We start from the raw sequence: 14,975 nt of genomic DNA on the forward strand, positions 1-14,975 counted from the left end.
TAAGCATAGCAAGAATGTCTCTTAGTCCCCTAGTGAGTAACCCTGATGGGGTGCTAGATCCCTTTATGAGTGAGAGCGAGTGTGCGATATCCTGCAAGGAAATGTCCTTCACAAGGGAAATTGTGTCAGCTGATGCTAACTGTTACAGTGGGCAAATGAATGCAGAGAGTGTGCAGAAAGGGCAGATCTGGTCTTATGAACGAGGAAAGACTACGATTTAGGTTGACCCCCTATTTGCACCATTTTAAAAGGGGAGGTGTCATTATACAATCATGTGGAGTAGTTGATACCTGGATTGGCTACCCCGCAGAGGTGGTATTGTGTTTTCAGCCTGGAAAAGGTTAATGTGAATTGCCTTTTTCTGTGTGTGAAAACTGCTTTCAGAAAAGCTGTAAGCTGAGACCCCCCTCCTTAGTAGTGTAACTGTGTGTAGGAATGCAGAACGCTCCTCCCCTTGGAGACTGATAGTGGGAGCTAAGACTTGTTTGCATTGGTTAAACTCGTAAATTATAACCAGGGCGTTGTCTTTGACAAGACAAAGAAAGTTTGGTTTAAGTATGCAACAGAAAGACTTTTTAGGCAGAACTGCCTGGGACTCAAGCCACTAAACATCTGGAATGGCAGCTCTCCACATATCTAAAGGAACTTGGTAATAAGTTAGATATTGTGTGTAATTCTTTTCATGTACCATTTTCTTTTTAAAGAACTGTAGCTTTGCAATTGTATGTTATTTTGAATGTCTTTATAATTTTGCACTGTGTAACCTGTATTGATATTTTGTTATTAAACACATAGAAAATCTAATTCTGTCTTTTTGGGCTCTAATATCCAAATTCACACTCCTGTTGAGACAAGGTTAAAGGCACGTTACCTAATTGTTAAATAGTGTGAGTTTATAGGGGTTCCCCAAAATTCCCCTTTAATTTAAAAGTTTTGGTGGTGAGCATGGAGTTCATGATCTGCTCGGTCTGGAACGGTATCATTACCTCAAAACTGGGAAACTGTAGACGCATGAACATATGGTTCTGATCTGAGAGGGCAGGGGCATTTACTAGCCCTCTTGGACAAATATTGATCTGGTTAACACACAGCTACTGCTCCTGGGGGTGCACTTACCCGATGTCCCCTTGAGGGGATCTAGAAAATTGAATATTATAAGAACACTGGAGGTTGGATGTAAGTCGCCTGTAATTTTGAGACCCGCCCCCTTCCCCCCCCCTTCCCTCTCTCCTTTTCTACCCATAACCCCCCTGTCTTTCCTTTTTCCTCCTGGGTATGAAGCAATACCCGAGCTTTTACAAAATTTACAAGCCTAAATATAATTGCACTGTATAACACTATAAGCCTACTTATGAACAATGAGAAAAGTAGGCAAGAGGCACTGACAGACTACTGTTATTACTAATTGCACTATGTTATAACTTGGAAGTATTATTTTGCTCATAGTGTCTGTATTTTTATGATTGTACTTGGACTTCTGTATTCTACTCATTCAATAAAGCTTTTTCAAAAAAAAAAAAAAGAATACAGTAAAAAAAGTTTTGGTGGTGGCAACAGTAGAGTCTTTATGGAGTGCTTAAAGCTTTCAAAACTAGGGGAGAGTCTTGTGGAGCAAGGCAGAGGGTTTCACAAGATGGGAACCAGTCTGGAGAAGTCCTGTAACTAGGAGTAACAAGAGAGGAGGAGAGTAAAAGGTTGTGAGCAGAGCGAAGGGGACGGGAGGGAGAGTATCTGGAGACAACGTCTATAGAGGGGAGCAGTGCAGTTGATGGCTTTGTATGTCAGAGTCAGTTTTGTGTTTAATCCTGGAGGCAAGAGGAAGCCAGTAAAAGCGATTGGCAGAGGTGCAGCAGTTGAAGAGCGACATGTAAGGAAGATGAGCCTGGTAGAGGCATTCATTATGGATTGTAAAGGAGCTAGACAAGAGAGGAATCATAAAAACAAACAACGGATTAAATTGATCACAAGGACTTTATCAGGCATAAAGAACATAGAAGATACTTCTAAATTTTTCATAAATGACAAATAGTGTCACAACAGCTACAATATAGTTCCAAATGGTGTAATTAATTTGGGCTCTCCAAGGTACTTAAAAGCATTATAATGATGTTTTGTTTAAATGAGTTAAAATTTGAAAGAAAAAATAAAATGCATAAACATTTTTATATGATTTTAGATGCGTCACATTTTTCACATATCTAGAAGAGATATGTTTACCAAGAATAAAAATCTAGTTGGCAAGTATAAAACTTTCATAAATATGTTTTTGTTCCCATATTACATCAGTCTTGGTTTCTAATATACAACTGTATTTAGTCATCAAAATTAATTAGTATTGGATCATGTCCAGTTTTTTTCAAGAAGGTACAAAATTCATCAGGAGTTATTCCCATGGTAGCAGAATTCGTCATTGGATGAAAATAGACTCTTTCGTGATCGCCTTCCAGAAATTTGGCATCCAGTACAAACTTCACGTCTCCTTTGTCACAGAACAGTGCTAGGGGTGTGGCACAACCTTGACCCACCTTTAATTTTTCTAACATTGAAGCTTCATCAGCAAACCTAAGGTTCCCACTGCCAACATTCAACTTTTTAGCAAGGTCATTGAGATTTACTTGTCTGTCATGGAGAACTGTCACCAGCCAGAAGCCTTTCTTCTTTTTGTCTTTCAAAAACAGGTTTTTACTGTGAGCTCCTTTCAAGTGCTGGACATGAGGCATCATTTCCTCAACCGTAAAAACCTGTAACAGAGTAAGTATTTTGTTACGGCAAACATTTTCCCAGCCTGTTGTAATTACACGCCAACATGGTAAATTAGCTGAACAGTGAAACGTGAAGATGAAAGAGCACGAAAATCAGAAAACTAACTGCAATATATATCAAGGGATTACACAGACATTGTAGTGCAAAAATGATATGCTCTCATTTTTTAACTTATGTAAGTTTAGCACTACTGACCCTTCAAGTCTATTTATGTATTAAACCAGCAAAATACAGAGAAAGATAGTGAGCCAATCAACGAATTAGTGCAAATAATGTATGCACTACAATGCCCCTTTAAATCAGGGTATGATAAGTCCAGGGAGCTATAATTTATATTTAAAAACAATTAGAGATAGTAAGCTTTTGGAGCAGTGTCAGCCATGTGTGTTAATTTGCTTTATTTAGTCTGTTTTATGCATCTGTATTTTTTTATTTTTAAAACATAAATTTGCGTCACTGTGTACCCAGGGATTAGGAATTTGGGGATAATATTTATTTGTAAAGTAATACCTTTATATAAATATTCTAACCAACTACTACATTTTTTAAACCAAAAACAAAAATCAACTTATGTTCCTTCACAGTCAATGCACACAAGCTCTATACCTTCATCACATCAGTGTATGGGCTACCTGCAGTTATATTTTATAAGTTATCTAAGCACTATGAAGACTCTCATAGACTATGCAAAATACAATATTAGGTACAATGAAAATACATATCCTACAAAGATCTAGACATAAGGCACATATTACAAAATGTGGGAAACAGTGAATTGGTATGATCTGTAATCATAGAAACTATAACAAAAAATAGTTTAAACAACCATGTAGTAATGGAGCAGTCTACCAAATTAAAAGTATAACAAGAGAACCTGCAAAGTCCCAAATTGCATAGTAAGGTGTGCAGATACCCTTCTCCAACTAGAAAATTATAGACTTAAAGGGACATTAAACCCACATTTTTTCTTTCATGATTTAGAAAGAGAATGCAATTTTAAACATCTTTCTAATTTACTTCTATTATCTAATTTGTTTTATTCTCTTGATATTCTTTGCTGAAAAGCATATCTAGATATGCTCAGTAGCTGCTGATTGGTCGCTGCACATAGAAGTCTCGTGTGATTGGCTCACCCATGTGCATTGATTTTTCTTCAACTAAGGATATCTAAAAAATGAAGCAAAATAAATAATAAAAGTAAATTGTAATGTTGTTTACATTTGTATTCTCTATCTGAATCATGAAAAAAAGATTTTGGGTTTAGTGGCCCTTTAAAAGGGCCACTGTAAGTAAATATTTTCTATGCCTGTTACTAACTACCCCAAATAAGCTTTTTATCAATAGCATTTCATTAACATATCTCTACCGTATATCAGAAATCTTGTCTGAAAATGTAATTGTTTTCCAAACCCACTCCGTGGGTATCCTTTGCTCTGTACCAATCCGTTTACAATACCTAGGTTTCAAAATGGCGCTTTAAACACAATTTCATGAACACGCAGTGCTGAAAATAGTGGGCAGGATAACGTGACATCATCGGGGAATAAAAGATAACTTTTATAACGTTATGAAACTTCGATTTGGAGAAAATATAGGTCAGTAGGTTTTAATTAATGTTTATTAACTTTAATATGTTAGTTGTTTGGCTTAAAAATTAAAACAGAAAGTAATCCTTTAAACATATAGTGTAAATAAGAAAGATATGTAGCATAGTTCAGTGAAATGTAGGAAGTGGAGAAAGGGGAAAAAAAAAAAAAAAAAAACTACAACAACTGCAGCCCAGTTCAGACGCACCCACCACTCCCCACATATCTCTGACCCTTGGAAAGTGGCCCCTGCTCCCTAATAGGTGCACAGGTACCCTGGGAAAGTGGCACCTGCTTGTAAGTAGCCACCTAGGAACCTTCAAGGAAAATGGCCCCTGCTCACCAATACATGCCCAAGCACCCCGGTGAAGTGATACCTGCTTGCCGATAAATGCCCATGTACTCCAAGAAAGTGGTGCCTGCTCACTAATAGGAGGTGCCAATGGCCCCTGCACACAGATACCCAAACACCCCAGGAAAGTGGCCCCTGCTCACCAATATGCACCCAGGCATCCCAGGAAAGTGGCCCCTGCTCACCAATATGCACTCAGGAAAGTGACCCCTGCTCATCAATATGCAACCAGGCACCCCGGGAAAGTAGCTTCTGCTTGCAAATAGGTGCTCAGGCAGGTACCCTGGGGAAGTGGCCCTCTGCTCATCAATTGTCTCCTAGAAACCCCAGGAAAGTGGCCCCTTCTCACCACCAGCCAACCTAGGAACCCTCAAGGAAAGTGGCCCCTGCATATCAATACACACACACACACACAGATACCCCAGGGAAGTGACCCCTGCTCACCAATAGGTGCTGAAGCACTCTGGGAAAGTGGCCCTTGCTTGTCAATACGCACCAAGTGGCCCCTTCTCACAAATAGCTACCTAGGAACCTTTAAAGTGAAGGTCAATTTTAGAGTAATGTATTAAGCAATATTACATTAATGTAGTCGCTACCTTTTTTTAAAAAAAAATATATATGTGTGTGTGTGTGTGTTTTTTAAAACATATTGGCAGGTTTTGTACTTGTTTTGTATCCAATTGATTGACAGGATGCAGAGTACTCATGCGCGTCTCACGAACGAGCATGAGGAAATAACAGCGCAATTGAAGCTTTAACGCATGCGCTAAACAATCTTATGACGTTGCGAGAAAGGAGTGTACCGGAGGCTGTTTGTAAGGTAAAAAACAGCAATATTTAGTGTTAGGTAGAAAAAAAAAATGATGAATGAAAATTAAGTTCATTTTTAACTCCCTATACAACGGCGTGAGCAAGACCCCCAGAATTGACCTTCACTTTAAGAAAAGTGGCTCCAGCTCACCAATATGCACCAAGATACCCCAGGAAAGTGGCCCCTGCTTGCCAGTATGTACTAAGGTACCCTGGGAAAGTGACCCCTGCTAGGCGACCTAGGAAAGTGTAAGAAAATAAAAAAATATTGTACAGCCTATGTACTTTTTTTTTTTTAATTGTATTCCTCTCATCCCAAGGTAACATTTTGTTTCTAAGTTTACAAATATTATTTTGAGTTTGCAACATTTACTCTTTTTAAAGTTGCAATGTTCCCTTAAAACTATTTCAACTTCGGTGATTCCATCAAAAATATTTGTAATGAATCATTAAATGAGGGGCACTTTCATTCATGAAAATAAACTTAAACACTTTATTTTCAAAATTATTCACCTTTAGTGTAGTTAAACAATTGCGTCGTTCTTCCACCTGCAACTCATATTTGTGTATTTGATAAAGAATCCGGTTCTATCCAATCGCTGAGTGCACCCTTTGGCATCCAGCATGTGAAAATTAACGCCCCCTGGTATGCACATACAAAATATTTTTTCATTGTTTTTTTGACCAATCAGAGAATTTCCATTTAAAATGGGCAATGTTCATTATTATTATTAAAGTGGCAATGTCCATTTTTATTGTGTTGTTTGTTTATGTATTATATATCCATTCCAACCATAGAATTTATTTGTTTTTGACATTAAACTCCTTATATTAATGAGGTTAATATTTTTTTCGTCAATTTTTTTTTATCAAATTAACATTTTATGGGGGGCGGAGCCAACTATGGAAGGGAGAAGACGCACATTGCAGGAGCTCCTCTACTAAATAACTTAATTAGGTACTATTTCACTTAAAGTTATTTTAAACAGCTTATGAAAAGAAGTACAGAGTCACACCAAATGTAACTTAAGATGAAGATAAGCTTCTGAATTGGAGTAGACGCTACAAGCACCTTTTGCACCCCGGACTATAACATCAAGAAAGCACCTAACAGGCCCATATGCTCTTTATGCGAGTACTCACGACATTACCATCACTATATATTCTCAGCATTGTGACGATTTGGATTCCTACAAAAAGACTTAATGCAGCAGCACAATAGACAGTTAAACGGCTCGCTAACACCACTATAAAATTGCACTTATATGGCGCGAATCGCCATTTTGGCTTGAGTCTGTCCTGCATATTACTTCTGGCACCCACATCGAATTTCTCAACAGAGACGACACGTATACAGTGCAACCAACGCCAGCAACGAATGAGCCCTCAAACCATGGAGCTGGAGATCTCTCTCCTGAGAGCGCTATTTGATCGGCTGGACGGCTACCAGGCGGACCTAGTGGATGCACTACATACCGCTATGACATCCTCCTATGACACGGGTCTTGTCACAACTCTCCATGATAGCAGCACCGAAGCCGAGATGTTAGATGAGGCAGGTGAAATCGCCGCTAAGCCCACACTACAAAGAGAGCAGGAGTCAGATGACACTCTGCAGACTGCGGGTTCAGCGATCATAGAAGACCTTCAGCCCGGACGTTTTGCAGATTCACCCGCAGACAATGAGTACCTACAGAGAGATGTCGCCCGCTCTTCAGTGACCCATGGTGATCTTACACCAGATGGCCTGCTTACTGAGTTAGAGGTATGGGGAGCATCTCAAACAAATGGACCTGCAGCATTACCAATCTCAGGATCCCCTAGATGCTGGTATACAGCTTTAGGCTTAAGTCTTCACAATGCCCTTTTGGACTCTGTATCCAGCTACTCAGCGGTTCTCAGGAACGGTCATCTAGCTCAATTCGTGTTATGTACCGAGTATGGGCAGATTGCAACAGCTCATTATAGACTTGGGATTGGTTAGCCCAGCAACTTCTAAAGCCACCACACTACGGGGTACCTGGTTACCTGTTTGTTGACCCTGTGTCTTGACTGCCTGAAAATGATATATCATCCCTTAACACAGGGATAATTTCAGCAATTGCTACCTAATTACACAGTATGAGATACTTATATATTTACGTTTTCTAGGGGTTCTTGAGCAACATATACCTGCTACACTAAGATTGTCTACCACTAATATAATGGGGTACACTCCCCTGCCTAACCAGATTAAGCTATTACCTTATGTTCAGATTGTTGAGTTTACATGGGCTCTGGGCTGCTCACCCACTTAGTGACACTCATAATACTAATGTATGACCACCTTGTTAGGGAGTCTATGCCCAATACAACATAAGCCTGAACCTCCTCATACAGGGCCAAAATTATACCAATATTCCCCTGTCTATACTATAGTTATACTATTGTGTTCATCTACTAATGTCTTTATCGGAAGGCTTTTGAGGATAACCCGGTTATTACTTAGAGCCTGCCTACCTAAATTGTTTGATAATTATTAATTCAGTTATGTACATGCTAAATCTCTATATATAGTTACTCCTCTAGATTAAACTTTTCATTACACTGCAATTATTTGCTTTATCTGCAGGTCTGACACTGTTCAGGACGGTGCTATTACCCACAAATGTCCAGTGGCATTGGTGCTGTCATTAAGCTGTTTATACTGCAATATTAACTAGATACATGAAAGGTCTCATATATAACAGAATGCCACATTAAGCAATATTGATTTTGTGTGATTGATAATGTATCACTAACTTACTGTTTTTCGAGCTAAACATGTCAATGGAGCCTTCTAGTATACTATTGCCTAATCTTGTACTCGTGAAATAAAAAAAAAAAAAAACTTTGCTGTATTATATTAACTAGCTGTTATATATTAGTATAATGTCTGCTCCTTTAACACTATGTTGTTATGTATTAACTTATGTCTACCTGAGATGAAACTGAATAATACATATAGGCTGTAACCTTAATGTTAGTAACCAGCACACTAGGGCTCCTAAGTTAGGGCTTCAATTATGTGAATCTTGGTATAGTGCTCTTTATATGTTCCTAATGCTGGTCATGATGCCGACACATAACTACTATGCACTTCCCAAGACTCATTAACATTCCTATGGTCTTCCGCCCCCCCCCCCACTGTAGTTGACCATAGCTATCTATATTATTATTATTATTATTTCCTTCAAATAATTTAAATATGCTATAATATTGTTATATAGAAAAATTTATTTGTATAAGCGGTGCTTACCCGCTGACAATTCCCTAATTCCCCCCTTGTTTTTTTATGAAGCTCTTGATATTATGACCCTAACTTTAACAATACGAAGCATTCAAGTACAAACTAGTTCAGAATAAAATGGGTCTATATGGTAGCTACAGCGCTCTTTCAGAGTGCCTTTTTTTAACATTATGGCCTGGGATAATAGCTACCCATATTATCACATTAAAACACAAAATGAGGTTTTCAGATGTATTTTGGCATTCATTATATATATTTTATCTTATTTTTTGCCTGTTATATTGTTATTGCGACAATCATTGCTATGTTTTGAAATATGTATATGCCATAGTTTTTTTGTTGTCACTATGAAAAACCCTCAAAAAATTATTCCAAAAAAAAATAAAAAAAAAAATTAACATTTGATGGTTTTTTTTGTCTACATAAACATTTGGTGTTCTAAAAAAAATGGACATTTCCCTTTTAAATACAAGAAATTCTCTGAGTGGTCAAAACACGTTGATTATGAAGTATCCCTCACTGGCATAAGAATTTATTTTCTTGATTTTAATGAAAGCAGTTAAAGTCCCCAGGTTTTTGTTAAAACTGTTGAGCCCCTTCAGAAGGTCATGTGATAAGTCACATGAGTGGAATCTTAGCGATCTTCACTGGCATACTATGTAAAGCCTCCGGCGTTTTGGATAAGCCGTTGAGTCCCAGTGAGTGGGCTACCTGATAAATCACATGATTTTGGATCAATTGCAGTGTCCTTTGAAGTATCAAGGAGCCATTTGTTGAATCCGGGTGAAGATAAGAGTTAACAGTTCCACTCTTGATGTAATGCAAGAAAAATTAGCGGCACTGTTCTCCCCTGGGGCTTGTGGCAGAATCTGGTGACAGTATTTCTTCAAGTGAGTTCCTGGCTTCAGTAACCTCAGAAGGAAGCATTTTTTTTTATAGAAATGGTGGTGGATTCATGGAATAAACTTCCATTTGAGGTGGTAAACACAAAGACTGTAAAGGAATTCAAAAATGACTGGGACATGCATAAGGCTATCCTAAGTAAAAAGTAACATGTAATATGGGTATACTTGATGGGCCTTTTTGGTTCTTATCTACCGTCAAATTCTATGTTTAACATAGTACAGTATCCTCATACTTGAAAAATGCAATTGATCAAAAATGCACTAAAAGGAATGTACTCACAGGAATACGTAGAAATAATCTGGTTTATTCAGCAATCACCAAATTCTTGTTCCATTGACAACAAAATACAGTTTAATACAACATCCAATATTAAAGCTCTGAGTGCATTTTTCAAGTCTAACAATACTGCACTACGTTGATGTTTTCCTTCTGAGATTACTGAAGCCAAACCCACTTGAAGAAACACTGTCAGATTCTGCCACAAGCCCCAGGGGAGAATAGTGCCACTCATTTTTCTTGCATTGCTAATATACAGCAGAAGAGATGCCGGAGCAGGCTGCGTTCCACCTCAAGAAGGGAAGTTCATTTTTATTTCACACCATATTTGTTTGTTTTGCCGTCACTTGCTTTTCTATTGCCACACTTGATGTAAGTCTACGGTTATTAAATACCATCGAGTCCCTTAAACATTTTAAGTTACTTTAAGTTCATTAATAGGATCAAGAACTTTTGGAACCTCTTTGATTTAATTATTATAGTACACAACAGAGACTGCAATTTCTTTGTTAAAGACATTTTATATGGTGCAATATTGCCTAAAGAAAATGTTTTATTAATAAATTGTTATATTATATACATAAAGTAATCTTTTAGTTTTGTTTTATAGCGACGGAACAAACATATTTTAACTCTATTAGCGCAGCTTTACTAAGTTTTGTGAATACCAAGTATAACAGCCAAAAGGAATTCCTGAGTTGGACACCATAATCTCGTCTTTAAATAGCTGGGCCAGCAGGCATTAACTGCAACCTGAAGCCATGGAATTTAAGGGGCATAAAACACATTTCACACGTGTATAGTATATACACATTGCAAAAGCTCTCCATACAAACATGCATTGTTTTGTAGTCCGTGGAAGAACCTTTTTAAATTTATTTTACCTCCTCTCTAGTGAGGTCAGTTAGGGACAACTATAAATTAGTTACAGTAATTAGAGTTTGTTCAGGCATCCCCTTGTTAACTGGATTGTTCAGTATCCCCAGCTTTTTAGATAGATAGATAGATAGATAGATAGATAGAGAGTAATTTGTGTTTAGGGGCCTGGATCTTGGCAGGTTCTGTTGTGTAATTGCATTGGACTTGATCTCACCAATCCGGTGTCTGGGAACTAGTGCCCTATATGCCATGATACAATAGGAAAGAGAAACTACCTAGGTGGGAGAGCTTAGCGCAAGAAAATTGTGGCTTTGTAATAGGCTGGTAGTGGAGGAAATAGCTACTCTGCAGTGGAGTGGGGGTAAAGGGACATTCTAGTGCACACATTACATGTTGTAATTCAATAGAGCATGTAGTTTTTGCACTATTGAAGCTCCAACTCTGTTTAAAGGGACATGAAACCCACATTTGTTTTTCTTTCGTGATTTAGAAAACAACCTTCCCATTTACTTCTATTATCTAATTTGCTTCATTTTCTTTATATCCTTTGCTGAAAAGCATATCTAAATAGGCTCAGTAGCTGCTGATTGGTGGCTGCACATAGATGCTTTGTGTGATTGGCTCCCCCATGTGCATTGGTATTTCTTCAATAAAGGATATTTAAAGCATGAAACAAATGAAAATAAGTAAATTGGAATGTTGTTTAAAATTGTATTCATCTAAATCATGAAAGATAATGTTTGGATTTCATGTTCCTTTAACCTCCACAAAGGTGTTAAATAGCTGAAGTTCCACATAGAGCCACCAGCTCTGCAGCTGTTGTGCAGAACACAGCTGTGATCTTCCTGCTCGGGACCAGCAGTTTGCTGTGACTCCCGAGCAGGACTTTAATTTGGTGTTTAACACCTTTGGAGGGGTTAAACATATAGGGCTGCTGTTTGGACTTATTTTTATTTTTTCTGGGTTGAGTATAGAGCCCCTCAACATGCACCGTTTGCAGGAGTACTGGACACTTTTGTGTTTTATAAACATATAGAGCCCCAATTATTAATGGCATTGCTGAGAGTGGCAACATATGCTGCCCGTATTTAACATTGCACAAGCCATTGCTTTTGCAATACCACCCTACTGCTTGACTGCAGCCAATCCTGTGCGAGCAGGGGCTGTCAATCATCCCAATCTGCCACATTTTAGGAGGTGGAGAGTTGGACTAGCATTTCAGGTTCATTTGCGCAAGCTTGAAACAGACACCAAAGCTGCTTTTGCAGCTTCATAAATGGGGCCCATAGTATTGAACCTCAACAGGGTGAACATAACATGCTGTAACAAATTAGAGCATATCATTTTAGCACTAGAATGTCAATTTAAAGTGATTGTAAAGTTTATTGAATTACTGCCAAGTATAAAAAAATAGAGGGGCCCTTTAATTTATTAAACTTTACAATTACGCTTCTTTTTAAAAATATTTACCATTGTATTATGGTAAACATACCGCCGATCCTCCGCCCGCATCTCCTACTGTAGTTAGCATATCGATGACAAACCTGGCTTCCTCCAATTGTTGCGTGCCCCGCAAGCTGGACGCCAAAGGGGGCACAAAACAATTGGAGGAAGCTGATTAGAGGGCAGTGCATTTAGGCGGCACCTGAGGGGTCTTATCCCCAAGTTAGATTCCTAACTTTGATATTATTTTGTTATGCTCAGTCAGGGGTATGGTTATGTTTGGGGGTAGCAGACACTAAGTGACATAAATCTTATTTTTTTATGTTGTCTGTTTTTACACAATATTAAAATCCCCTTTAGATTTTGAATAATGAATAAAAAAAAGTGTCTATAACGTCAGGTGAGTAATAAAGTTCTTATAGTTTAGTGTACCTAGGATGAAGGCTTGTGTGCACCTGAGAAAAACAATATGATTATCTGGTGCAACTGAAGGATATGATAATGATTGCTTTCCGCCTTTTATACGGGTCAGGATGGATGTGAACACTAATAATAACCCACCTCAGGGTGCTCCACGCACACAGGCTGGATGCCCAGCTCCAGCAAGTAACGCTCCAATTCCTCCCGCAGAGCCCCAGACATGCTGAGCTGTCTTACTCCACCGCTAAGTGCTATAACTAACAGCACTGAGCACACGGGCGGGGCGTACACAGCACACGTTGTGATTTTTTTTTTTTTATCTGCAAAAAACTTTATTAAAAAAATACAGATTATTTCCATCTCTGACAAAATCATTTCAGTTGCAATAATTAGCATTTTCTTACAATATATCAATATATGATCCTGGACTGTACGGCTTTTGTTATTACATTGTATTTAATTGTATCTTTGATACATTGTTATTTTTGCAGGTATCCTTTTTTATGTAATAGTAATAGTAATGGAAAGCTCGTTAAAAATATCATAGGTTTTAAAACTTTTATGCATTACGTTCAAATTAATCTTTTGCATAGAAACAAACTCAATATTGTTTACTGTATTAAATACATTTAGACATATTTAATACTAATAGTTTAATTCCCGTGTGTTTCTATCCAGTTTACTAGAATCCCAAATGTAACATGGCTGATCATGTTTCAGCTTTTTTGCCCACAAATAAAATGAATGCGATTTCAGGTCACATGACAACTGCGCAAATTCTGGCTTGACTTGTGAGTTGCGGTAACACGTCACGTGACTCCCTGAAAGGGTCAGCATGTTCTCCCTGAAGATATAGGAAGGTAAAAGTGCTAATTGAGTATATGTTATAGATCCTGTGAAGAGTGACATGCAAGGGTTAAGACGGATGAATGACCTGTGCGCTGTCACTCAGATTCACGGTTAAATCTCCATTGAATTTCTAGTAATAATCTCAATTTGTCTATGAATGTCAAATTCTGACAATCTCATGTATCTGAGCTTTACCTTTGCCACAGCTTTGTTTCTTTAAATGTATCCGTTTTCAGCTCAGCCAAAATAATTCAGAGCAGACATAGTTACTTAGAACTTGTGGAAATTGATTTATATCGATAGACTAAACATGTTTATTATCATTTGAATTATTTAGACAGTGTAGTTGTTCTTTATTTAATGCAGCATACCGTGTTAGTGTCACTGATTTAAAGGGATATTCCAGCCAAAATTGGAATACACATGGATACATTTCAGATTTGAATAGAAGGATTTTTATAATATACATGCATTAGCAAAAATGCTTCTAATAAAAGCTATAGCTGTTTCAAATGTGTATCTAAGTATGCAGCGTGCACCAGCATTTTAAATACAGCACTTGCTCACAGAGCCTAAGTGCTTGTACCATCTGGTAATGACTCAATTTGTTAATTGCGGACATGATTACAAGCCCCACTGGCACTCTGAGCAGCTGCATCACTTAAAATGCTGGTGCACTGAGAATATCTAGTTATGATTCACATGCACGTGCATAGAAAAATGTTAACACTAAAACAGTTATAACTTTTTTAATTAGGGTTGCACCTATACCAAGTATTTGCATGAGTACTTGTACTCGTGCAAATGCACCGATACTTAAACTGATACCTCCACTTCCTACCCATATGCTATCTTGTGGTGTTTTTTCAAACTGCATGTTCCCATTTCATTTTAAACTGGAGTGGAGACTAAACTAAAAATTGTTTACTACTGTTCTGCCAATACAAATTGCTGTTATTTGTATTATTGTAGGAGAGATCACTGTACCTCGTTCAGACAAACCCCTCAAGTACTGGGCAGTTAATAAACAGATTTCCAGCTCTGGCTAAAATGGACCAAAAATATCTTTCTGCCCCATGCAGTAGTGTGGAAAGTTCAACTTAGAGTCGAACCTCCATACAAATGTCAGATTGATGTTATATAACAGCCCTACAACCCAATTGCATAACCCCTTTAAATTTAATATTTTATTGTACTATTTGTTATTTATAAACATGTTCAGTGAACTTTGTGACAAATAAAACTGTTTTATTATTTCTATACCCCTAAGTACTCCCTCTCCAAAAATATCCAGTCTTTGCCCAATCCAGCCATCCTTGATTGGGGGAAGAGTGCTATCTAGGTGTACAATTTATCAATCCAAGGATTGATTTTGTGTGTTTCAGTAAACAAGTGCACAGCACCTCAGCCATGTTGTAATTAA

At 37.8% G+C, this 14,975-nt stretch overlaps 2 protein-coding genes across 2 annotated transcripts in view; one reads left to right on the plus strand and one right to left on the minus strand.

Annotated features, from left to right (window-relative positions):
- Window positions 1-1,952: 1,952 nt before the first annotated feature.
- LOC128655768 (prolyl-tRNA synthetase associated domain-containing protein 1) lies at window positions 1,953-12,995 on the minus strand. Its single transcript, XM_053709341.1, has 2 exons — window positions 12,845-12,995; window positions 1,953-2,741 (listed from the first exon to the last, which is right to left on the minus strand). Exons 1-2 carry the CDS (start codon window positions 12,923-12,925, stop codon window positions 2,313-2,315), a joined length of 510 nt encoding a protein of 169 aa, XP_053565316.1. The 5' UTR covers window positions 12,926-12,995; the 3' UTR covers window positions 1,953-2,312.
- Window positions 12,996-13,468: 473 nt separating this feature from the next.
- Window positions 13,469-14,975, plus strand: part of MTIF2 (mitochondrial translational initiation factor 2) — a 168,922-nt gene continuing 167,415 nt past the window's right edge. Inside the window, exon 1 of the mRNA XM_053712192.1 lies at window positions 13,469-13,563. The gene's annotated coding sequence lies outside the window, so the exon portion shown is untranslated. The remainder of the gene's footprint in view (window positions 13,564-14,975) is intronic.

This window comes from Bombina bombina, chromosome 4 (assembly GCF_027579735.1).
Source record: "Bombina bombina isolate aBomBom1 chromosome 4, aBomBom1.pri, whole genome shotgun sequence".
Lineage (NCBI taxonomy): Eukaryota > Metazoa > Chordata > Amphibia > Anura > Bombinatoridae > Bombina > Bombina bombina.

Bases quoted from the DNA above. Each gene is read 5' to 3' on its own strand.
- LOC128655768 (XM_053709341.1), bottom strand. From the start codon at position 12,925: ATGTCTGGGGCTCTGCGGGAGGAATTGGAGCGTTACTTGCTGGAGCTG. The intron at 2,742-12,844 runs GTGGGTTATTAT...ACTCTGTTACAG, and splicing joins TGTGCGTGGAGCACCCTGAG to GTTTTTACGGTTGAGGAAAT.